At 43.0% G+C, this 26,376-nt stretch overlaps 1 protein-coding gene across 1 annotated transcript in view; it reads right to left on the bottom strand.

The window, feature by feature from the left end:
- cfap299 (cilia and flagella associated protein 299) overlaps window positions 1-26,376 on the bottom strand; it is a gene marked incomplete at both ends in the record, with an annotated part of 72,988 nt that overhangs the window by 3,286 nt on the left and 43,326 nt on the right. The window contains 2 exons of the mRNA XM_079160824.1: window positions 437-566; window positions 12,053-12,195. Coding sequence (XP_079016950.1) covers window positions 437-566; window positions 12,053-12,195 — 273 coding nt within the window. The remainder of the gene's footprint in view (window positions 1-436; window positions 567-12,052; window positions 12,196-26,376) is intronic.

Genomic DNA, 26,376 nt, shown 5'->3' with positions numbered 1-26,376 from the left:
CTGTGACGACAAGCCAAATAACCCTATATGGTTCTAGTTAGCGCCTTTATTTCTCAGAGGTTTGGTTCCCTCGTCTGATATCTGAGGTTGATTAAGACTCGCTGAAGTTGTCAGGGAGGTGAAAAATAACTTTTTTTTGCATTTGATAGTTAAAACTGTAAACATTGTAAAAAAAAAAGTATGGACACTGAATGCAACAAAAGAAAAACAGGATGTTGTGGGTACATGGCAAGTCACCTGAACCATGACAACTAAATGAGTGTTTAAAGAAGTCCCTGGTGCCAGAAAAAAGGCTTTGAACAGAGTTTTAAGCCCCATAGCCTTGTTTCTGTCCTGGGACATTTTTACAGCCGTGGAACAGGTGAACTGATCTAATTAGCAATGCCATTTGTGTCCCTGGGGCTTAAAAACAAAGCAACAAGAAACAACAACCTACCAACGGGTCCACATTCAGGATCTTTTTGTCCCTCTTGTTCTTGAAGAGAAGGCCGTTAGGGTCGTCGTAAATCACCTCAAAGTTCGGGCTTGAGTTGGACGTGGACACCTGTGTCTTCCAGTTGTAGTAGCTGTGCAGAAAAGGTAACAGTAAATGTTAGATGACTGAGTTGAAGCCATTTTTTGATGCATAAATGTGGTTTCAAACAGTGAGGGGGGGTTGCTCAATGCATTGATTCAGTGGAAGCCATCTCTCTCTCTCTCACTTTTGGGAGCAAAGTTGTTTGCGAAGAGTTATTTAGAAAGATTACATTTGGCCGTTTTTAAAACTGCTGCAAGTATAGAAAGGTAACTACATGACACACAGTAGTTTTGTGGTTTGTTTTTGCTTTTGTGGGCCCACACAGGCATGTTGCTTAACAGAAACACATGTATTTCAATGAAAGAATGCCTGCCACCAATAGCATTCAGGCAGGGTGGTGACATGGTTATACTTTTTGTTGAAAAGTTTAAAAACAGGTCAACTTTGAACGAGACAACTGTGAACCAGGAACACAAATCTGTATCACCGCTTACTTTGCATTCTGTTTGTCCCCAGTAAGCTGCCAGGTTGTCATTGCCAATAATTCAGAGAAATTGACAGAAAAATTGACAAAAGCATCGAGAGCTTTCTTTTAGGTTGTTCTGTGATTGGCCTGTCCCGTCGCTGCAACATAACACAGAGTGAAACGATTCCAGTTTGTCGATGGTTGACGCTCGGTCTGCAAGGTTTCAGCTCAAAATGTTTTGAATGTGATCTCTCGTCTTCAGTTAAAAGAAGATTTTTAAACTTGGTAATAACGCATCTGTTTTGCATGAAGAAGAAAAGACAGATGCTCAGTGGTAGCGGCGCATGCTACCTGAACATTTGGCATTCTGCTTTCCCGTAACATTTTCCTTTATAGGCTCAGACAGCAGGAGGCTTTAAAACAACACACGAGCACCATACTGAGGTCACGACTTTGCATGTTTCACGGAAAGAAAGAAAACTTCACGGATTACAGAGCATTACACAGCCATTGTTATCATATCAATATTCAACAGCAGGTCATGAAAGATCTTTGCTTTGCGGAAAAGAAAGGAAAGCAACCAGTCGAGTCAAGTATCTTTTTGTGAGAGAGGCCGAAGGTAGAAGTCTGTTTCCAATTTGATTGTGAGAGCGCTGTGTTGGAAAAGACCGAGCCCGGCATTAAAGTAAAGCTGTGGCTAATAAGCAATTGAAACCAAAGAAAGGGTTGAATTCCAAAATAAATGACCGATTAATTTACAGCATCCGATTGGAGCACGCTCTGCTTTTAGGGTTTCTGTTATTTTTGATACAGCAGAGCAATCGTGTGACAGAGCAAAAAGGGACCAAAACTATTGGACCTTCAGGTTACATTAATACATTTCGCATGTGCATCAATTTGAGGATGTGATTCATTAACATGTGCTAGATTACTCAATTAGGGAGCACTTATCCCTGTCACGTCATTGAACAAGTGAAGCTTCTCCAGCGGTTTGGTGGAGGCAACATGTTTGTTGAAGAAAAGAAAAACATCCGTAGCAGCTTGATTTGTTTTTAGCCACTAAATTGGCAGATCTTCTCTCATTGTTGATGTGAACTAAGAGGATAGCTTGAAGTTGAAACACCTCATTTAGGTAGTGTTGTATATATAATACTATATTGCTCCCATGGTAAGTTTGGATTCAGCACAACCTTTCATCTGGGAGGAACCAGGCAAGGACACAAGTCTTTGGTTAAACTTTGTTAAAAAATGCAAAATCATTTTTAAACCATCTTGCGATCGGGTCAAATCAGCCGCACCACCAAATCAGGCTATAGACGTAAAGTCGGGTGGTCAATGGGTTCTTATGCTCTTCTTACGCCCTTGTTCAGACCACGAGCATATTGGAACTGGGCCTGCATTTTGATCTCAACAACACACCTGTAAAGTTTCGTGACTGCATTTCGTGACACTATCGCGGTGACAAAATCTGTCCCCAGACAAACAGAGAGAAATATAATTATAACCATCTGGCTAAGCACTCAAAACCGCCTCTGTGGTGGTTCCTGCTACAGTAAGTGTCTGCAGGACCACATTTTGCTACGATGACACACACACACCAAGACTCACAAGGTGAAAACAATAAGACGGTAATGGGCCAGATTGAGCTTTAGTGCCCCATCTGTTTTTAATTCATCAGATTCATTCTTTATGTGTCCAACCACTTTTTCTTTGTATTGTCCAAATTGTTATTGTTCTGCTATTGTTCTGGAATGTTATTTTTTTTTTGTGAAGCACTACGATAGTAGTAACACAACTCCACATGTCACGCACTCTGAGGTGCTGAAGGTTGCTCTAGCGGGCCTCGGCTGTTCCCCAGTAGCAGTTTGTGGTCCAAGAACAAAGTTGGACCTCAGGGAGGAAGCTCAGTGTAAATCTGGGAAGAGGAACGCTATGTCGGGGAGCTGAGAGGGCCGAAGCTGCAACAGCAAGTTGTAAATATGGGACCATAACATAATGGAGAGTTGCCAGCATGCTGCAGGTTATATTTCCCTTGCTGTGATGCTTTACTGGAGCCAATACATGATGCACAGCAGGTATAAAGTGTTAATGACCCACACTATGTAAAATACAACTCAAAATGTTTTCATTTACAATGAGAGACCTCTGCGATCTTTGAAATATTTTGGTTGTCTGGCCGGTGTCGAGATGTTTTCTGCAGGATCTGTTTCAGAGGTGATCTCTGGTGGCACATAAAATCCAGGTTTGCAAACATCTATTTGCATTTGAGCCATAAAAATATGTTCGGGCTGCAACATATTAAGCATGCTCGCTACAAATTATAAGCAAACATATAGTACGAGCAATATAAAACCTTACCCATGTGGCCTTCCCAAAACCCACAAACCCCCGATGCAATTTTGGGAAATGTAAATACATATATTTCAGCTTTTTTTGAATAGCTATGAATACGGCCAGCTGTTCCGGCCAATAGCAAGAGCGACTGACTTTACTGCTGGTATTGTAATATAGTTTTTCTGGATTGGTCACTTTTTATAATTCCCTAAGACAGTTATGTTATCTAAGGCAGGTTTGTCCTCGCCATCGCTATTGGTCACAAAGGTCTCGCCCCCTTCTTGCCACTTTTAGCTCCAGCTGGTTGACATAAAGCACATCACCTGACACAGTCACCGAAACTCTGGTATACTGCAAAATACAGAGCGTTTTCCCTGGCGGCGACAGGCTTAATCAGCATTGTGTGAGCTTGTTTGGAAAGAGCTTAAAATGTAACAGACGTTCATTTATATGCAAAAGTTAAGCACTCCAGCTTTAAGGCTCGACTCAGCCTCGACACCTTCTCCGAAAACACTTGAGAATTGACTTTAACTTGACACTAAATTAGGAATCGTCTTAAATGACTTGAGACTTGACTTGTGTCGACTGGCGTGACTGAAGACTTGGTTTGGTCTCGATGGACTTTAACGTAGGACTTGACTTGTACTTGGCTGACGTCACAATATCTAACGATAGCGCGGTAGAGACAAACATCGACTGTGTTAGTAGATCTTATCAATATCGTCCACTTCTAGTAGACTCTACTTTTACGCCCGATACCATCTGATGTCTCCGATGTCGACCGTCTCCTGCCAGCTTTGGAAGTTATCTTGCCCCTCCAGTAAAACACTGGAGCCCCTGAACTGTCCACACTGCGTGGGGAAATACACTGATGCATAAAATTATAAGGTATGATCGGACGAGAGGTCTGGCATTTGTTTTCAAGATGCCAACAAGAGCCGAGTAAAGCAGGTTCAGAATAGACTGCTGCAATGCCCCAATTATGAAATACAAATTGAGGTTTTTCCCTTAAAACTCGGAGGAAAATTATATTGTCTGAGACTTCCTTTCAGACACATGCAGACTTCTTCTCTTTGTAAATTAGACCCGACAGCGTTTCAGTGCCTATTTATACCGAGATGCCATACAACAATTAACATTTTTTTGGTCGACCACTTTTATTCCATGGTGAACCGCTAACTTTTGCAAGAGAAAATGGGACAGATGTGAGATATTTTAACACTGAACATGAAAAAGACGAAAGCGTAAGAAAAAAAAAAAAAAAAAAGTTTTGAAGCAATGCCGAGAATTTCGTTCATACGTTAACTTGGATGTGTTTATTGGACCCACCTCCCCTCGCCGTCCCATATGAACTGTCACCGGGGCAACTAACTGCACGGTCGTTGCACATTTGGTCACAAAGAGCGCTCCAGCAGCTGGATGGCACCACACCCAGACACATGGACCAGTAAAAAGTGTGAGAACCTGGATTTTGGTGGAAACAATGACGGTGCTCTCAGCACCGGTTCCTGGTTCCCTATATGCATTCACCACGGCTGTTTGACACGTGCGCCGTGTCCTTTCACTTTCCATAGTTACCGTGCTTAGCTCTATTGTTATCTCCAGGCGGTCATTTTCCAGGGTAATGTCAACAGTCTCATTATAGGGCTCAGAGGAGCTGGACTCTCTGCGCTGGATGATATATATCATAAAAAAAGAGCAAATACCTTGCATGTGTATTCGTTCAGCTGTTTTTTTTTCTATAGTTGCTGAAGAACACACGTCCAGTGACTGTTTCTGAAGTTAATGTTTCCAATGTAAATCACAAAAAAGGCCTCTACAGTGTTGAGAGGCCGGAGTTGAATTTACTGTTAAGCTTCAGAGTCATGGGTCTGATCCAACGACAAATCACGGACGGCCCTCGTCCAGTTGGCAACACCATTAACTAATTTATATCCAACCACCGACCAACACACACACCTTTGTTTTCTCATTATTTTTGGTTTCATGGTTTCTAGGAATTTGTTACATTTTATTTTAAACATTAAAATACAAGTGAAGAGCATCTGTCTGTATGGGTTATGAACATGGGGAGCTTTGGTGCTCATGAGCTCGTGTTCTTATGTTGTTGAAAAGATTAAAAGATTAGGGGAAGATTAGGGGACGTCAGATTCAGGTAGGAAACGATAGAAATGTTTGACTGAATGTCAAATATAAATGAATAAATAATGCAAAAATCAGACTGGAAAAATAACATTTGCAAACACTTGCATATTTACTTTTACTCACAATATTTTATAATCAATTAATCGTTTAACTGGTTTAATCACACGAAATACCAAACGGTCTGTGGTTCCAGTTTTTTAATGTGAGGATTTGCTGCTTCTTTGTACGTAAAATCATTGAAAACAGAAAACCTTCGGATTGTAGACTGTCGGTCACCTTGGCCTCCAGGAACTTGTTATCAACGTTCCTCACTATCGTTTAGATTTCTCATAGACTAATCGAGCAATCACAAGAATAACAAAAAGATTTTCCACATTATAAACTGTTCATTTTTGGGAGAGAAATTGGGTACAAACCAAAAATGCATCATAGACCTTCACCCTGTTACCACGCTGCATGTTGTGTATGATTATACATTCAGTCCAATGCAGGTTAGGGTTTTCATTTCTACGTTAACAATCCTAAAATATACACAAGCTGCTTATTTTGAGTGAAGTAGACGGTACGCTCATATCACACACACACACACGAGCCATTACATAATGCAGTGACACAACTGGCTGTTATAACCCCATATTCCATTTGCCTGGAGCTCAAGAGGCTAATAGGGAGGTTAGGGGTCAACCTAAAGTAAAATGGTCCAATACCTTCACTCATATTCACAGAATGCACACTAAACGTTAACACCTTAATAAAGATGTCTGGTCACTGATACAGAGTTTGTGTCATTTTACCGTTCTTCTTTAAACAGGTGACGTACAGACTTTATTTCACAAGACAAATAGATAAATTGCACAGCCAACATGGACGGAGAAGCCCGTCACACTTGGCAGGAGGTCTGTGATGATCAGATACTGCTGGTGGAACACCGAGTTAATCTATCAAAGCACAGTCCAAACAGCATCAGCACTGAGAACAAACAGCCTGACTGGATTTAACCCAGAGATTTCCAGCCAACCAAGTATGTGTGCGCCATGTGCGAAGATCAACGCACGCGACACGGAATGTTCCGGCTTAAACCAGCAAATATTTACCGAGCTGGCAAACTTCCGCCACGATGGAATATCACCATTAAAGCGGCGGACACAATGCCTGAGGCCCGAGCCGGCGAATCACCCTTTTTCGGAGCTGGAACAGCTTCTCTTTTGTATTAAAAGTTAATAAAATAGGACAGCAGTGCAAATATTTGCGCAGCGGAAAAAGAAGCCAGACACACACACAGGTGCATTGCAGAGGCTGAGCGTGGAGGCAATATGGTTTTGGCTTGAGAGGAGGCATGCGCTGTGTTTCAAAGCGAGCGGATCCTTCAAGTTCAAATCTTTCAGTCCGTCGCCAAATGCACGCAGGGCAGAGGGAGTGTGCAGGAAAGCTTTACACGATCCAGAGAGCTGTTTAAATTAGAACACTTTGAATAATAACGTTTTTGATTGCTCAGAGGACCGATGTACTTGTATGACGTAGTTAAGAGGATTCAGAAAACTCAATGGAGACTTGCAAAAACTAAACAATTTAAAGAGAAAAGAATCAATTAGGACTTCCATATATGTCAGATGTTGCCCAGCCTCTTAACAAAAAAAAAAAAGTCTACTAAACAGAGAGACTGCAGAGGGAGAGAGATAGAGAGAGGAAGGAGGGGAACAGAGTGCATAAACAGATGGTCACTTTGCTGGGGGAACATTAAATAGACATCAGAGATGCTGTAGGCACATCTGGAGTGGCAGGAAGCTGGTGAACGGAGCTGCAGATCTGTGGGATAATTAGATGAGGGTTAGGACTTTAGTGTGTGCATATGTATGTGTGAGTGTGAGTGTGTGTGTGAGTGTGTGTGTGTGTGTTGGAAGCTCAGTAAAAAGTAATGGAGACAAAAACGTAATAAAGATTTAACCTTTAAACACTCGATATGTTATAATTTAAGCAGTTTATTTACCCTAAATGTGATATTGGTTAAAGTTTAACGAAAGGCTTCACTCAGTTTGCCTTGAAGGTGAAGTTGCTAAATTCAATATTCATAACATTAACAAAGCAGCAAACAACTATTGTCTATGTCAGACGTGGTGGAGTATTTTGTACCTCGGCAGAGAATGAAGACACTCTACCTCTGTGTGTGTGTGTGTGTTGTAATCCGAGCTTCTTCTGTGCTTTGTTTACATAGCCGGGCCGCGCATGCACGTTAGTAGTGCATGTGAGTCGGCGTGCCCGCCTGGCTAGCTCACGGTCGCTGCTCAGCGCTGTTCTCATACGGCGGTTACGGCGGATGAAGGCGCCCCGATCTACAGCTTCGCTGCAGAAGTTTAGTAGCACCACCACCCTCTGGTTCCCCCCTAAGGTACACACTGCCTGCTCCGCCGTCGCAATGTGGAGAGCCGTGTGGGAGGACAACCTCTCAACCAAAGCTATGCTCTGAACATAGAATTCAGCACCTTTAGATATGGCTGGGTATCTGTACTCCTGTACGCCTATCATCAAAACCTCTCCAGTCAAACCAGCAGCAATCGACCCTTTTAGTGCCCAGATCTAGAAAAAAAGGTGACTATTTGTAATTGTACTATATTGGGATCAGTTTCACTAAGAGTAATGGTACTGGCACCACAGTTGTTTAAATGATACCCAACTCAAACTTTAAATGAACTTTAACAGACCAGATTCACATGTGTATCTGCAAGTTATTGTCTTTTAGAGGCAGTCACATAAAGTCTTATGAAGCTAGTCATTCATATCTTTAAAATATAAGTTTTACATCAATTGTCTCCACATATCAGTATTTACAACATATTGTCAAGAAAAGCTAAGTTCTCGTCCTATTAATACCAATTATTGCTTCTTTTGTGGTGTGGTTTTGTGTTGTTAGCGGCTTCTTCGATGTAAACTTTCTGCAGATGCAACGAGGGAAACGCTTCACTGAAACCAGGTTTCCCAGGAGGTCAGAGGCTTAAAACTTATGCTTTTACAAATGATGTTTATATGTCCCGCCCACCCGGTGGGCCTGCTAAAATAAATCAAGCGTTCTACTGATTTTTGCCCCTCGCTGCTGCTATAGAGTCAACGCAAAGATCCTGGAGGTGACTGAGAACGTGATGTAAAAACTGAAATATGTAAAAATCTAAATGTAGAAGTGAGCGCAACGGTCTCAGGCTCAAGCTGGTTAAACGACACAAACACAGACACAGAGGTCCGTTAACGACAAAAGTCTAAAGAAAGCTGTAGTTCCTATTTTAGCAACTGACGTAAAGTCGCAACAAACTGGATTTTGATTATGGTCAAAAAGTACAGATGTATTCTTACGTTGGAGTAAGATTAAGGTAGAAAATAATGGAGCGAAAAGTATGTGCATCTTCTGCACATGATCCTGTCCTGAACGTAAAAAGGGGATGAATTCAAACGTTGATCAGTCAAAGGAAAAAAGCTTGATGCGTTTATTCTTCAGCATCCAGTTTGTCAAGTCAATTACAGAAAGTTGGAAAGTAAAGATTGGTTTTCCTCAACATAACGCTGGAGCAGAGGCATGTTTTACATTTTACACCATCAATATTTCCCTCCGAACTAAAGTTCTACCTCTCGTCTTTTCGATCTACATAATTTGCTCCGGGGTGATACTTTGCTCTCCTGCTCTTTTTTTTTTTTTCCTACCCCCCCCCCTTGAGACATTGCAGACTGCGGACGTGAACCTATCCACCCTTCCTCGCTGGAGGTGGGAGGTGGAGGCCGGAGCTGGCGCTGGTGTCGCTGCTCTGTGTTCTTTGTGGCCGTGGAGGAGGAGGAGGGACAGGATTCAGAGTCCTGCGGTGGGAGGTTTAGTGCACTGAGTGGGCAGCAGCTCCAGCATCTGCTCCCTCTTAGCAGCAACCACACTGGGTGTTATTGTTCCCGACAGAGATGAAAAAAGAGAGAGAGAGGGTGGGGGTGGGGGTGGGGTTGAGAAGGGGAGAGGTAGCAAAGCATGGAAGGTTAGAAAAGTTGAAAATTAAGACAGAGAGATGCGCAAATCCCGGCGGAGTTTAGTGTGTGAATAAAGAGACAGAGAGAGGGAGTGTGAAGTCAGATGGAGGGAGACCCGTGTGGGGGGGGGGAGCCTCGTAAAAGCATCATTAAGGAGTCGGCTGTACCTCCAGGCATGCTCGCTCAATGACTCACACCTACAGCTTGTTAGGGCTTCCACTCGGCGGAGAGGAGGCCGGGTTCAAGGCCACGAGCGGGGGTTCGTGTGTCAGGACACATGGTTGAGAAATGGATAAATAACACAACAAAAGATTCGCATGTCTGACACTTTGGTTGCAAAGAAAGGGAAAACCACTTCCACAAATAAAACCTGCTGTCCTGCTAATGCTGAAGACAAGCTGGTCTCATCCAGCATTCGTAGCATAACATGCCGTGTGTTTTTTCTGTGAAAATGTATTTTGTAAAGACCGTATGCGTGCACGTAAAGAGCAGAAAAGGACACGTGTTTCTGTGTAACCTTTCATAGGATATCATACGAACTGTTGTATGAGGATACGTTGCAGTAGTTGCACTGCCAAGCAGTTTTACAATGCCACACAAAATAGTACTGGTCACTTCAGGTATTCTCTGTATAATTTATATTTCCAAATTCTTGGGTATTATGGTCTAGCTGGGGATTTGTGTACAACCTATTGTAACGTTTGCCCTAATGGCCTCTGTTGTAAAGACTCGACTCGGGATTTGGCCGTGATTTATGCTGGAGAGTAAAAGTCCTACCGAACAGGAATGGTGGTCGAGGAAAAGACAAAAGGCCTGATTTACTTGAGAAGAAGGACATTAGGGAGCATGTTCTGCCCAGTGTCAGTGAGGTTACACAGGGTGCATGTCATTTGGCTGAACCCTGAACACAACCATGTATTACTCACTCTCATTACTCCCCTCGTCTAGTCGCGTTGGTCTTCATGGGATTTTTCGCACGTATCTGAAATGTTGATAATATGTTACTATGCACGAGCATGTGGAATGTGGGAATGGTTTTGGCTCCGGTAATTTGCTGACAGCTCTCTATGTACAGGCGGAGCTCTCCTCACAGACAATGAATTATAAAGAGGGACTGGAGTTTTAGCTTACACCTGTAAGGTCAGCAGTTCACTTGTGGCTTGGCCCGGAGTTGTGCGACTGGCACCGATGCGTGTAGTTGTTCAACATACAGTACGGGATGTGTCTTGGCTGAATGTGCCCGGTTTAAAGCACCTGAAAACTTATTTTTTTTTTACTTAAAGCAGCCATGTGTAGATGTATTTATGGGATTATAGAATTTATTTTCATTTATTCCACTAGTATAAGTGTCTTTTTAGACGCTGCGACTTTCAAGAACATTCAAATTCGAGTGGCCTTCTACACCGAGTCCTAACAGCAAGTGAGTTTATACTTTTCAACAGAAAATACATTTGATATTTTGTGATATTTAGGCTACTGCGAGTAGGAAGCTTTCAGCTCGATGGCCATCTCCATCCAGTCAGCTGCCACCTTAATTAGGTTTCTCTAATATAACTCTTATATGTAACTTTAAGAATCAGCCATTTCCTGTCCACAGCGGTGCTTTCAAAGTGAGCGACAGGAAAAAGTAAAAATATGGCGTCTGACCAAAGTTCCCCTCAAATCGCGGCGCTGCTCAAAACAAGCAAACAAACGGATTTGGTCGCTGACGCTCACTTGTGTCGCATTCATTTGGGACATGTTTTAAACTGCTCCGATCAATATTTTTTAGAGTATCAGTGGATTTCACACTGGCGTCTTCTGGCAAACCAACTGTCGTTCTAACTCTGCATGGAAACATGGAAACACCCGTCAAGTGCTGCTAAAAATCATTTTCATTATCGATTAATCTTCCTCGATCGACCCTTTGGCCTGCAAAGCCTCAGAGAATAGTGGAACATTTCCCGGAGTCCCAGGTGACATTTTAAAACGTGCTCGTTATCGTTTGTCAAACAATCCAAAATCCCAAAGCTGTTAAATAAAAAAAAAATGATCTAAAACATTACACAGAGTCAGCGAGAAGACAGACAAAAACAAATCACACGTGTGACAGTGTGTTCGTAGAGGACCGCCTCATCACAAGTCAAATACGTATTAAGGGCCTCTAAAAATAAATCAGTCAATTATTTAATCTATTTATCCATCAACGTGTCTAATCCTCATGGCCATACGATACATTACATTTATCTGTGATGACGAATTTACTGCACATTGAAACGAGGACAATCTCGCGGTTGAAGCCCGCTTGGGTCCCGACTCTGATTCATGTCTATCTTGTCCAGACAGGTTCAGCACTTTGGCAGCTCTGCTCGGCTTTGCTTCAGACGTGTACATTTATTCCACATCTATGCTGAGGCCACGAAGGGCTGGTGCTGTACATTTAACTATACTGGCCCTATGCTCAGCTCCTTCCAAGCCTACATTGGTCCCTCACGTCAACCTGAGGCTTTAATCCTGCATAATAAGATTTCCTTACCCTTCAAATCTTGTCAAAACCCACTCAAGTCACGGCCTCCCCAATCGACGTGGACATGTTGCAATGGAAGGAGACTTACCATAAATCCGAGCGTCCTGGCACGAGCTTCTTCTTTCCGCTGAAATATGGTTCAAAATCTTGGGTCTTGAGTCTGTGGGCGTAGTCTATATAGCCAGATACTTCCTGTCCAACAGGATTATGATCCCTTATGAAAATGACCGACTGTAAAAGAAAAAAAAGAGAGAAAAAGAAGGAAACCCTCTGTGTAAATAATCATGGCCATCAAGCTCCTCCTGAGTAAAAGCCAGGAAGGCCAATGTCACTTGTTAAAAGTTGACAGATAGAGGGGATCTGTTACAAATCCTCCCACTTTGAAATACAAGAGCTCGTGTTATACGCTTCAAATCGGAAACGAATCCAACTAATGTCGTCCTGCGACGGGCCCGGTGCTCGCCGAGGTGGGCTGTCTACAGAGTATCCTGCTGCGATAAGTGCGTGGGACTCAATCCTCCGACTTACAGTAACCAGAGTCTCAGTTCCGTTCCAGCACACCTACAGTCCGGCCAAGAATGTAGCTCGGAATGACATGAAATGTGGAGTTAAAACATTATAAAGTTGTGTGAATAGTTAAAAAAAAAGAAAGGGGGGAAACTCAAGTAAAGGCAAAAAGAGGTCGTAAGTAAATAAAGTTAACTGGATTATTTAATTTTCAATTTGTCTTTGTTTAAAAAGTTTGATGTTTTTGGTTTATTTTAAAGAACACCATTCGCCACAATCCTGCTACCTATTTAATTATCACCAGTTTGATGGACCAACCAATCCCACTGGTTCAGTGGATGAGGTTTATATCTGACGAATCACAAACACATTTGATCAAAAGGAGGCCGGTGTTCGTGTCCCATGTAAAACTAAAAGTAACATACTTATTCTAATCCCAAACAGTAGTAGTTTTGATGCCTCGAGTTCAGCGATTTTGCCGTCGCCATCTTGGATTACGTCCGTCGCCATGTTGTTTTTTGCAACCAGTGAACAGGAAGTGACCATATTTGGACTGAGGAGGAGTGACGTAGAGACGCCGTATACGTCTCTGGTAGAGACCTGTCAATCACAGTAAGCCCCGCCCTAAAGCATCCCCTGCTTTATGGTCTGTTTGACTCTAAATGGACCATCATTTACTAAATGAACATCATGCTGTATTGAAGAAGACTTGAAACTAGAGATTGAGACCATAAACTCATGTTTACAATGTTTACTGAGGTAATAAATCAAGAGAGAAGTAGAGTCATTTTCTCATAGACTCTTCTGCATTGGCTTCACTCGGCAGAACCGGAGGTTGCCACCTGGTTGAATACCAAATAGTTTTTCAATTTTATCGACAAAAAGGCACCGAGTATGAACACAGCAGCCAAGGAAAAGAAACTTCTGGATGTTAGGGCGACAGGTTGGCTCTCTATAATCCAAACACTGATTTCTGATTAGAACTCTATGAGTAAGAAGAAAATAGTCCTTGAATACTCCAACCACATAAATCTGAAGACGTTTTCCCGTCTGCTCATCGGGTCTTTGAAGTGAGGCCAAACCAGACATAACTTGGGAAAAAAAACAAGAAGAAAAGGATGACAAATAGTTTTGTCACCGGATTCAGACAAAGCAAAAGAAAGGCAAATTGTCCAAATCCCCTCGGGTGACAGCAGAACATGAAATGATCTTTTCATGTTGATTCTGATGGTTCAGATAACGCGTGATGACAATGGATGGGAAGAACTCCCAAACAGAGGACACGCTCAGGTGTGAAGAGGTTGTTTTGTCTGCCTTCACAAAGATAAAAAAAGAAACCTTTCTGCCTCGCCTTGAGAAAAGCAGGACTCTTTTTGTCTCCGACTCGTCTTGTTTACTCTGAGCGTGAAGTCCCACTTGAGGGCCTACAGTAACACAGTAAAGAGGAGCCAAGAGGAATACCTCGGCTCGCGGTATCACATTTGTATAACTGTCAGGACGCGGGGCCATCTGTGGATCCCTTTACTAAAAAGGCGTGAGATAACTAGCGCTCCAGAGCTCAGAAGAAAAGAGGGCTCCTGTCTCTCCGTCTCTCAAACGTTTAAAACAGATGCTATCAGGTTCACAGCTGGCTGCAGGCCTGGGCCAGATACCCTATCTACTGGCTTCTGTCCTCCTGCAGCCAGCCTTGAAAAGACATCATCAGGTGGACCCGGCAGAGTTAAGGAGGCGAGTAACATTTGGGTAGTGGCAATAAAAAAATATCAGTTAAAATCATCCATGGAGGATATTTAAATCCTAAAGGTCTGTTTGCAAAATGAGCCAGTACAAACAGCAACATCTTACTTCAATACATTTCCAAATGTGGGCTAATTATATAAAGATTAAAGCTACTACGAGGAACTTTCATTTTGTGTTGATTCTGGCGGTCCATGTGGACTACAGCGGTAGTGTCTCTGAGCACCAGAGTTAGAAAACCTCTCATTGTACTGCAGCAGGGTCTGACAGTCTGCTCCTCTCAGTGCTGGTTCTGGTTCTCCCGTTGCCTCCCTTCCCTCCAGCGGGTCCAGCAATACGTCCTGGGTGTCCAGGAGGAGGAGGAGGAGCTGCTGCTGCTGCCGGGAGCTGAGCTCTCCTCCTCCCTCCGGAGCTCAGACTGTAGGTCCAAGGCTGCAGGTGAAGCCGGATCTGGGTCTGTCCACGGTGGACCGGTCCCTGCTGGAGGATCTGGGTCTGTTCGTGGTGGACTGGTCTCTGCTGGAGGATCTGGGTCTGTTCATGGTGGACTGGTCTCTGCTGGAGGATCTGGGTCTGTCCACGGTGGACCAGGTCTCTGCTGGAGTCTGAGCTGAAGGAGTTTCTGGTGAACCTGCATGATTTCATCTGATTTCACCAGAATCCGACCCGGTGGCTCCGATGACGAGCATTAAGAATAACTCTATAGAAACAGACCATCTTCTCTCTGATGGTCTTGTTTACTGAAAAAAATCTAATGTTTCCATAAATCAGTCTGAAATGATAACACAACCAAGGTGCCTTAAACTAAAGACGATGGGTGAACAATGCTGTTAACAATTGTTTGCGTCATTTTCTTTTCAGTCTCTGGAAGAATTTTCGGAGCCGTGTTAGCAAGGAAACAGACCTTAAACCTTAAAAATACAAGATCACGTTTTTGTTTCACTAAATGGCCTCTGACAGGTAAGCCAAAGTTCATTTCTCTCTCAGGGAACTGGAGGGAGGGGGGGGAGGGAGTCACACCCGTTAACAACCAGCATGACTTTCCAGCCTCCGTGTTGGATCGGGGGGGGGAAGTGGGGGGGACCTCCACCTTGCACCATGGAAAACAAGTGGAGGCCTTACGTCACCTGCCAGCAATTACCAAGAACAGGTGCTGTGACCTCACAGGGCAGCGAGCGAGGGGCCCCCCCGCTTTATGGCAAACATCAGTCTGCTCGGTTCCTGAGAAGCTGAGCGCTGCGCAGGTAGAGATTCTGGCTCTTTGTGATACTCAGTATTCACTTTGCTCCTCTTTGAAACTCTTGAAATTTCAGCAGGCTGGAAGGAAAAACACCGGTGACCTGAAGATGAAGGCCACATAAACCGGTTTAGAAGCAGGAGATAAATCCACCATCCGTCCAGTTAATAAACACAACAAAGCATCTCAAATCCCCGCAGGGGAAAAAACTATGAACATGTTTATGTGCTCAGAAAACAAACGGTGAAACTGGAACAGTGTTGACAATCGTAATTATTGTGGCCTGTGAAGACTGCGACGGTATCCTCTGCCTCTTGACAATAAGTAAAAGCCACACAGATGTGAATCACTCCACAAACCTTTGGCTAATCTTTCAAAGCCCCCACGGCTGAAAGAGAGGGATTTACAAATTCAAGTCAAACAGAAGCTGACAGCAGGCTGACACGTACTGTGCCCCTCCTTTGTGCTTTGACAATGTCCTACAGGTGGGGAAACAATGGCTGGACCACCTGACATCCTGTGGCATGAGGAGGGTATGTCTGAATACGTGTGTGTGTGTGCGTGTGTGTGTGTGTGTGTGACTGTAGGTGGTTATTTATGACACAGAAAGAGTGTGGAATGACTAAAGAGAGCTAACTGGAGCTAACTTCCAACAAGGGCTGAAGTGAAATGTCAAAGTTTTAAAAGCCAGCGATGGTCCAGCAAGTGAATTCAGTTCATACCGGAGCTTTTTTGGAGAGAAATTAAGTAATGGGCGAGACGAATACCACGTAAAAACTAAAAGCCGACGTCTCCTCATAAAATGGTTTAATATGATATTTTACAAAAAGTTATTTGTTATTTTTTCTTTAATCGAATAGTCCTTAACTCAAATGTTTGTATATTTTATATTCTATTGCAGCTGCTAGAGGTTAGAAAATGCTTAACATTTGAGAACTCTGGTGTCTTTTGTTTTAAACGAACTGTGTAGAACCCCCCTATATATACACACACACACACACACACACACACACACACACACACAGACACCACCAACCTGTCCGCCGGCCCCCATGTCCCCCCTCCTCCCTTCATCCTACAGCCCACCTCAACCCCCCCCCAGTCCCTGGGAACAATCCTGCAGTGTCAGGGAGCTGTGCAGGTGTCTTGCGGTGTCAGCTGCCATGCTGTTTATTATTGGTGGGCAGCGCTTTCGGAGGAATCCCGGGCCATCACTAACAACTGTGTAAATTTGTTGGGGTAAGGAAAACATGGCCCTGTACTACAGGAATGTTTTTAGGTGGGAGCCCTTCTTTTCTGGCAGTCCCCCTTTCTGGACATGGAGTGTGTCTGTTTGTTAGTTTACTCAGAGATCCATTAGCTACTGCAAAAACATCAGCGGCTACACTTCCTGGGATCCACATCATGTTTTTACAATACTCCGACCGGAAAAAAAACTATTTTATTGTTTTATTGAAGTCCCAGTGAAATGGGAGTTAGAGCGTCTTTAGCTTCCGTACTGTGACGTATTTCACAGTGAAACCACAGACTGTAGATAAGAAGTGGACGTGGTCATCTTGACGTCACCCGTTGGTTTGTGGACTGATGTTTTGAAGCCTCGAGTTCGGCGATTTCACCGTCGCCATCTTGGATTACGGCCTTCGCCATGTTAGCAACCAGTGAACAGAAAGTGACCATATTTGGAATGTGGAGAAGTGATGTAGAGACGCCGTATACGTCTCTGGTAGAGACCTGTCAATCACAGTAAGCCCCGCCCTAAAGCATCCCCTGCTTTATGGACTATTTGACTCTAAATGGACCATCATTTACTAAATGAACATCATGCTGTATTGAAGAAGACTTGAAACTAGAGATTGAGACCATAAACTCATGTTTACAATGTTTACTGAGGTAATAAATCAAGAGAGAAGTAGAGTCATTTTCTCATAGACTTCTATACAACCAGAGGAGTCGCCCCCTGCTGGTCAGTAGAGAGAATGCAGGTTTTAAGACACTTCCGCGTTGTCTTCACTCTTCTGAACCCATGAATGCCATCTGGTTTAGCCCGATACGAAGCTACAGAGGAATGTTGCCCAAAGTCTCATTTGATTGGATGAATTGTTGTAGTGCAGGATGAATCAAACATTTGAAACTGTTTTACAGGAAGAGAACAGAAACAAGATTCGAGGGGGATTTGGATGTAAAAATAGTTTGATACAGATTTGTTTTTGTTTTACAGATATTTGAAATAGAACAAGAGATAAATGAACAATTAACACAGGGCCATAGGATTAGAACTGGGAAAATGTCTTTTACTTTCTACACTTAAAACAAAATCCAGATAACAACTTCCATGTCCTCATGTCATGTCTATGACAGCTCAGCTCTTGTTCTTATCATCCTCAATTTCAAACGGTGTGTTCTGCATGTTTTTAAAGCATTGTGTGTGTGTGTGTGTGTGTGTGTGTGTGTGTGTGTGTGTGTGTGTGTGTGTGTGTGTGTGTGTGTGTGTGTGTGTGTGTATTTCAGAGCGTTTGGTGGTTCAGGAGTATTTGACTTGGAAGTGACTTCACACGGCCCGGCTTGTGTAATAGATGCAACGGTAGAACATGTGTTGATGGGCTTTGGGTCCGTGGGGGATCTTTGCGAATTACACATCCTGCAGGAAGTGTGAGCCAGAGCCAGAGCTTACTTACTGAAGAGTTTGTAGGCAACAGACCAGGTCATCACCGTCATAAAAAATGTTTGGGTTAAAATAACTACAGAAGTAACGTTACTTAATTCAGTGGCGGGCCGTCAGGGCCTGCAAAGCCTTCTCTGCTGGCCTAAACAGAATCACAAAGTTATAGCTATTTTATAATTTAATATTTTTTCTGAAATACATTTAATTTTTTCTTATATGTATTATAATTTATAAAAATATTTTTCCCATTATCTTATTTTCTCATTGCACAGCTACTGTGCTCCTCAGTTGCTCTGCTTCCAGTGCAGCTTGTTTTAAGTAGAGCTTTTATCCAATCAGATTTCACCTCTGTGTCTCTAGTAAGAAGAGAGGCCCCAGCCTGCAGACTCACCCAGTGCTGCCATGTGCAGTTTAAGTTGAATGGGGACGATATTGTTGATTCAACCAATCAGATCTTTAGTTTGGGATTCATGGCCCCATCAGAACAGTTTGCAGGCCTAGTTACGTCAGCTCAGAGTCCAGATGCGTCTCTGCCAGCAAGGTGTAGAGTGTGCTGTGATTGGTCAGTGGGCGGGCACGTGACTATGTGCCCGCGAAACATGATTGCTAGCAGAGCTTTGTAGCAGACAGAGTTCAAGTGGAAATATTTGAAAGACATTTTACCTAGCTTTGTTTTTTTAATATGAAATAGCGGAAGGAGGAGAAACGGATTTAGTGGCGGAGTTACTGGGAACGCTTTTCTCAAGAAGGACATTTCTGAACAAACTGGACAGTAAGAAATGACCCCACAGCTAGCAGCCCTGACCAGCCAGGAAAAGGATTTGTATGCAGCGTCAGAAGCGTTGCACATGTTATGGCTGGGAATGTGTTTCATGTTAACTGAGCGTCGGTACTTTTGGAGAGACTCGAGTGGATCTACAACTCACAACCGCGGCCCGCCCTTCGCCGGTCCACGGCCGAAGACGACCACCGAACGCGGTCGAAGGCGACCACCGAACTGCGGCGGAAAACGGACCACCGACCGGCCACGGGAGACGGACAAGCGACCGGCAGCGGAAGACAACCGACCGGCAGCGGAAGACAACCGAACGTCGGTCGAAGACGACGACCGAACAGCGGCGGACCACGGACAACCGACAGGCGGCGGATCCGGTTGGACTTCTTACTGGAACTGATGTACTGGGATTAAACTCTTTGTCAGCATAGACAGCATTTGGTAAGTGAACTTCGTTTGTTTACCTCTACTGTTCATTTGTCTATCGTGGCGTTTTTATGAATAGTATTTGAATGGCTCGTGCTCGTGTGGTGGAATGCGTGGATCCGCTGCAGGTCTGCTGGATTGATTTGTTGCTTTGTTGTCATATGAATATATGCGACTGCTCTTGTGAGTTTGGTATTGTGTTACATTGATTTGGACTATATTGTCCGTTAATGACGCAGCGTCCCGTCATGCTCGTATTCATGTATCTGCACATTTTATTTCATTTGTCAAATGTTGCAGTGTTATGTGAATATGCGGCTTTTACACGAAACAAATAATAACCCGTAGCTGTGACGTCATAATGAGGTTATTAGAAGTGGAGAACAGCACTGAAGGCCCAGGTATAAAATCCACGGCCCGCCACTGACTTAATTACAGAAGTTACCTGACGAATAAGTCAATGTTTGGATTAAAATAACTACAGAAGTGACTTTACTTAAGGACGTAAGTCAACATTGACGTCTGGTTTCACATAAGGCACGAACAGCGGTCTCCTGGGTGAAGGTTCCTCCACCTCCTCCCTATCCACACTTTGACACTCTTTATAATACGTCATCTGTCCTGGCAAACGATTGCGTGGATTACGTACAAATTGATTTTGTGGATTATATACAAATCATAGTGCATTACTTTTCATAGGTATACGAACAGCTGGCACAAACACACCTATGAATGCAATCACTCTCTGTAAGATGTGTTGGAGAGTGCCTTTTCAGATACAAGCGCAGGGCCGTGAGCTGTTTTGCACAGTGCTGTGAGTCACCATCATCTGTTAGAGAACCCTTTAATATACCCTCTCATCACAACCCTCCACATGGGCCGCTGATAGACTGCTGCCACCCTTCTCAGACCTCCCTACACTCTCTCTCTCCTGGCAAACGCTGCTGCTTTTCCATCCACTAAAAAGTCTAAATCCAAGTTGAGTTTTAAAACACGTCTATATCTATAAAAATAAATCAGAGACTAGGGCTCTGATTGTTTCCATCCTGGAAAGAGATGAACATCTTTCAGCTTTGCCCCACAGATTCAGTGGTCACTAGGACTTAAAGTATTTGGAGTGTTGACATTGCAAACTTTGTCATTTCTGTCACTGTCTCGGATCCCATCGTGTCAAAAAAAAGACAATGTCCAAAGCTTTTGGTTGTTACGTGCTGTAACAGGCCTTATTGTGTGTGCATGCAATAAGGATGGAAATAATCAAAAGACATTTCTTTTCCGTTCGTTTATAATTACAGGGTGTGTCACTAGACAGATGTCTTGGCACCGGGTACAAAAAATGCAGAAGTGAACTGTTCAAAAGGACTTCTGGCCCTACATGGTGGTTTAATGTTATATCTGTATTCTCTTAAAGCCCCGCACAAAGGCTGGCCAGGCCACACAAAACGGTGTAAAGAAACATTTGCTTATTCTACACAATATATTATTGCATTAGAGGACTTTCTCTTTTTGTTAAATGTTTCTTTTGTAGCTCACCTCTGATTGTTCCTTATTAAATATTTGACATTATTCTGTAATGATTCAGAATCATTCACTACAATAAATACGTTCAATAGCAAATGTCCAGCAGCTTTATGTTGTTTCTTTTCTTCCTTGAGAACTGGGTTGTAACTGTGTGTAGGACTGCGTGTGGTTTTGCACATATAAGTTGTGTCGCTTACTACGTCAGAGTTTTTTTTTTTAGCTCATTTGTTTGTCATTTTTATGTCCTTGAAGACCACAAGAATTTGTGAAATTCTGGGAAGTTTAACTATGCAAAGGACACGATGCCAGATTGTGCTCAGAGGACATGTGACTTAAATCCCGGATGAGCTAATAATGCAACATACAGTATACAGTGTGTTTGTCTAAATTGCTAAATTTGGGGTGATGCACGGCCAATACCGATGCTGGATGTTTGGTTGTTGTTTAGACGTCAGTTTAGGAAAAAGGCAGATTTGTGCATTTGTTTACCCCAAGTGCTCTCCATCTGCATCCATAAACAGACTGCATGGGTGTTTGTGCGATAGACGGAATATATAAATCCAGAAGCAGGTGTCCTCCCATTGGGCTTTCTAAACACCCAATGGTGGACAGCTACGCCCAGTGAGGTTAGAACCATGAGGGCAGAACAACTGTGGCCAGATACCAAAAGGGGAAGCAGCTCGGTCAATCCGTCAGGGAAAGCGAAGCGGCCTGCTCAACCCTTCGGCTGCGTTTGTCCTCTTGTCTTTTTTGGAGAACTCACCAGTAAAGCCGTCACCACAAAATAAGTGGCTTGAACCCACACACTTCAAATTACAGGGCAGGGGGAATCAGAAAATGCTATCCTGCTTCTCGCAATTGGTGTTTTAGGAATTCTATTAAAACCTCCTTTAGTTCGGCCCACGGTGCAGCTTCGTTGTTTTTCTCCCGACTGCGTCGGTTTCATATCGTGCCTTGCTTGGAGGATTCTCACCGTCCTTGCAGACGGTGCATCCGACACGGTTTTCATGCAGCCGTGTCGGGTAGACATGGCTGCATGAAAACCAATTGTAGTTTGACAGAAGAAAAAAAAAAAAGCAGCAGTGTGGTTTCTGATCTGGGCGTCATGGTTGTCTTTGGAAGACATGTTGGACGTGCCCATTAAACTCTAGAGCTCACTGGGAAAGAGTTACATATTCACACCATGCTCTTACTGTAGCGGTGCCAAAGCAACTTCCTGCTGCAGCATAAAGCAGTGATGGGAACATGAAAACATGACCTGGACCGGTTTCCTAAAATCAACACTTGGAGCAGCTGAACAGCAACTCAATCTTTGTACAATTTGAATGTTGATTTTTGTCACAAGGAGTCTGAACAAAAGTCAAACAGTCCTTCGTATAATTTTTACTTCTAGTAATACTTCAACAATGGTAAAGTATTACTCAGAATGCAAACCTAAAACACATAAAAGCAAAAGAGAGAGTCTGTGCAATAAATGCAGAGCTGTAACGACAGAGCCGGCACAGTGCTTTGAGACTTGCATCGGTGGACCATCTGCTGTGCAGTTTAACAACAACGCGAAGGAGTTCCTTTTTTTTTTTAAAGAGGCACTTTTTCTGGAGACACCTGCGACAACGAACTTAAATTACCCACATGTCACTGCTCAAAACTGGACAAAAACAAGACAAAGTGAACAGCAAACTAATGGGATCACTCTTAGTTAAAAGTTTGAAATCCTTGGCAGGTGGCAAACATTTCCCTGCTCCCTACGACTGCAGCTGATAAAGGCCTTTCCCCATATGGAGAATAAGCTGTCAGCCTGACAGGTGGCATCACTTACAGCACTTGGTTCAGAGCCCTGTAGCAGAAAAAGGGGTAAAGTTTCTGCTCCCTGGAAGAGAGAAAAAAATAAATCCTGCCCCTACAGTAAATTAGTCGCATGCCTGAATTCAAGGAGGAATTACGGGTTGAGAATAGCAGGCGGGTCTGGCACATGTGGTCAAAACACAAATCAGTCAAACGCCATCTCAGCTACGGATTTCAGACACCAAAGTGACCAAGCTTGGGATATCTTTTCCCTCCCCTTCACTCCTACAATCATTTTCCACATTCCACTGGCTTTTAAATTACCAGTGGAAAGAAGATTACAAGTATAGCCCAAAAATACATGTGAAAGCAGCGCAACGGAGTTGCTTGTCCGCTGGTGAGTTTGCAGAAGCTTGTCTACAAAAAAAAAAAAATGGGATTACGGTGTCATTAACTTTGTGGGCACTTTAATCCTTTCTGTTGCATTTCCTGTCCCGTTTATGGAGCGAGTCCTTCATTTGAACGTGCACGTCTGAGGGCTGGCACGTTGCAGCAGCTTCCCACATGTGGCACACCGGCTCTTTGGAAATATCACAAAAAAACAGCAAGATGAAGAAACTATTCCGAGGTTTCTTAGTTCCAAATAGCATCAGAGTCAGATAGATGTCCTGCATCTCAGTCACATTAGTGCATACGAGTTCTGCTTCCAAATATATTATAGTGCAGAATCTAACAGAACAACAACATATCTTTATCCAAACCAGCAGCTGACACTCCAGGGTAAAACCGGATGTCTGAATAGTGAGTAAAACCTCTGCTGACTTTGATATTGCTTCTAAATAATTACTGGGAATATGAGGAGTAGCTACTCAAGCTTAGAGACAAAGGACTACAATCTGCTTGATACATGATTCATTACACAAACTATTAATAGAAGGTGTAACTGTGCAGAACAAGGCACGTTTAACTTCATTATTAGAGGAGGAGCTTCCGAATTTTTTATGTAATTAACATAACAAATAAATGGAATCGTGTCCTTGCTGATATTTTATTTTTCTCCATTTCAGGTGAGTTCAGGCCTCGACTGTGACTCCACAGGTCCTTTAAATTAACAGACTTTTTGCAAACTGAGGTCTTTTCTGTACTCTGGCAAAACATTATTATTTTGAAACCCCGCCTCTTATGTGGAACAATCCAACACAAAAGACACCAAAGGGGGGGTCGCATCAATGCCTGGAGTCGTCTGTGGTCATTGTCGGAAAAAAAACTTCCAAGGGAAATGGAAACAACAATGGTGACAAAGTCTTCCAACCAACATGGATACCTCGCTCTCCTTCACTTTAACCACTGTTAGCAAATAGGTGAAGAGCCCAAAGAAACCAAGAAACCAATCTTAACAAAGACGAACATTCAAAATCGTTCAGCCTTATTTAGCACTAAAGCTAAATGTTGTGAAGCAGACTCTTAATCCACGACTTCCATCTTAAATCATTTATTTTAAATATCTTCTTCTCTTGAGTAGGATTGGACAAATGGAGCTGTGAATATATTTTCTTGTATCAAGTGAGCAGTGATCGTACCTCAAGGTACAAAAGATGAACACATGGCCAAACACTAAACTGCTTGCACACAGAAACCGGTAACGGTTTGTGTGATTTGTAAAGCAAGCCTTCATTAGGATCCGAGTCCCTGAGAATTTGTCCATGAATGCCTGACACAAAGGTCTTGAGGTTTTTCTCGTCTTTGTTTTTCAGTGGGGAGCTGGTCAGAATCTAAGCTACCGTGTTTTCTTGGGGGAACAAAGGCCAGACCTCGAGGTAATCGTAGCTGCGTTGAGGATTTTATTCCTCACGCATCTGTGTGAACAGGAGGGCATGCAAACAACGTTACCGTCCGTGGTGGACGGCACGTCATCAGTGACAACTGATTCAACACTGTGGAAGTTTGAACTGAAACTGATATGCTACAAAATCAACACTATGAAGTCAAGACTGTCAATCATCACTTTACTATGTTGTCAGGAAGAATTATTTCCAACACGGATCTACGTTTTGTTTTTATATCTAAATACAATATAGGAATATCCAAAGAGAAGTTAAAGGATTTCGAATTTAAACCATCTTGGTTTTTCGCGTTCAAACGTGACATGAGAGGGTGGAGCTAAGTACATCTGGGCGCCTGTCAATCACAAGGTTGCCCCGCCCTAAAGCATACCCTGCTTTATGGTCTGTTTGACTCTAAATGGACCATCATTCACTAAATGAACATCATGCTGTATTGAAGAAGACTTGAAACTAGAGATTGAGACCATAAACTCATGTTTACAATGTTTACTGAGGTAATAAATCAAGAGAGAAGTAGAGTCATTTTCTCATAGACTTCTATACAACCAGAGCAGTCGCCCCCTGGTGGACGTTAGAGAGAATGCACGTTTAAGACACTTCTGCATTTCCTTCACTTTTCAGAGGTTGCCGCCTGATTAGTAGCTTTAAACATTTTACTAAAACCAGGATCTTTGCATATATATATATATATATATAACAAACATAGCAATTTTTATTTTTCAATATTATTGTGTCACCATCGTCCAAAATGTATTTTAAATCTTTACAGCTGTCAACTTCCCACTGAGAGACAGTAATGTCATCAAGACTCAAGTGGATTACTTTTACTTAATTTAGACTTTTTTCGGTGTGTGGACAATACGGACTCAACATCACAGCTACAGTATGCATTTGTTATGGAGCTTCAGTGGCTGAATCTGTACAACTGATTTAACACAGAGATGCCACATCTGATGCTAAACTGCACGTTACAAAACATCCTGCGAGTCATTCGACTGGAAACAGAAATAAATTCATCTTGGTGGGTCCTGAATACTTGTTGTCACCTTGGAGACAAATCATTATGAAGTGGTTCAAATTATCGTACAGAGTTACCCCACAGCGCAGCTATGCAACAATTACACAGTACCCTTCAGACTAAAGTGGGCATGAACGAGGCTGCCACAAACAGCTTTATTTTGGAGTGCACTCCCTTCCTGTTATTTGAGGCAGATGTTTTAACAGATTTTTTCGAGCGGGGGCAAATACATTTCATTGGTCAGCTGCATCTGCAGCTTAACTGATACACAGCGGCGCTCCGGAGCTCACAAAGTCATGACTTTAAGGCGCAGATGTTGGCTGCAGTGACCACATGACGACGATCCGGCAGCAGTAAACACATACCGACGCTTCGCTCCGACACGGACCAGAACTTAAAAGAGTGGCCAGCACCTTCCATAGGGGTGGACTCTTCTCCTGTCATTGTGAAGGCTGCGTACAAGGTCCTGCTGTGTACTTCACCTTCTAAAAAACACAAATTCCTGCAATATGGAGAAGCAGCTGGGCATTTTGACTGTATTATACTTGTTAATATTACTAACCCTAGCAGGAAATACATACTTTTCTATTCCTTTAACTTTATCTGATGTAACAGCACCTACTCTTTTAGCTCTTTTAGCTTATATATAAATTATGTTATCTCTCTGTATGTATCATTTGGTTGCACATTTCTCAGCTCACCAGAATCTGTTTTATTGGCAAGTAAGTTACACATTCAATGAATTCGGCTTGATGATTAATGCAGAACAATAAACACTCCTCCCTTTCCCAAACCGTGGTAACGCCATCTTTACCGTAATAACACCACTTCAGGAGGATGGCTGGTGGCAACATGGTTTTGCACTCTGTTGCTCACGTTACCGCAGTTTCACAAGCGTGT

This window comes from Pholis gunnellus (genome assembly GCF_910591455.1).
Source record: "Pholis gunnellus genome assembly, chromosome: 6".
Taxonomy (NCBI): Eukaryota; Metazoa; Chordata; class Actinopteri; order Perciformes; family Pholidae; genus Pholis; species Pholis gunnellus.
Note: the sequence above shows the minus strand (reverse complement) of the source record. Positions and strands in the feature narration are given on the sequence as shown.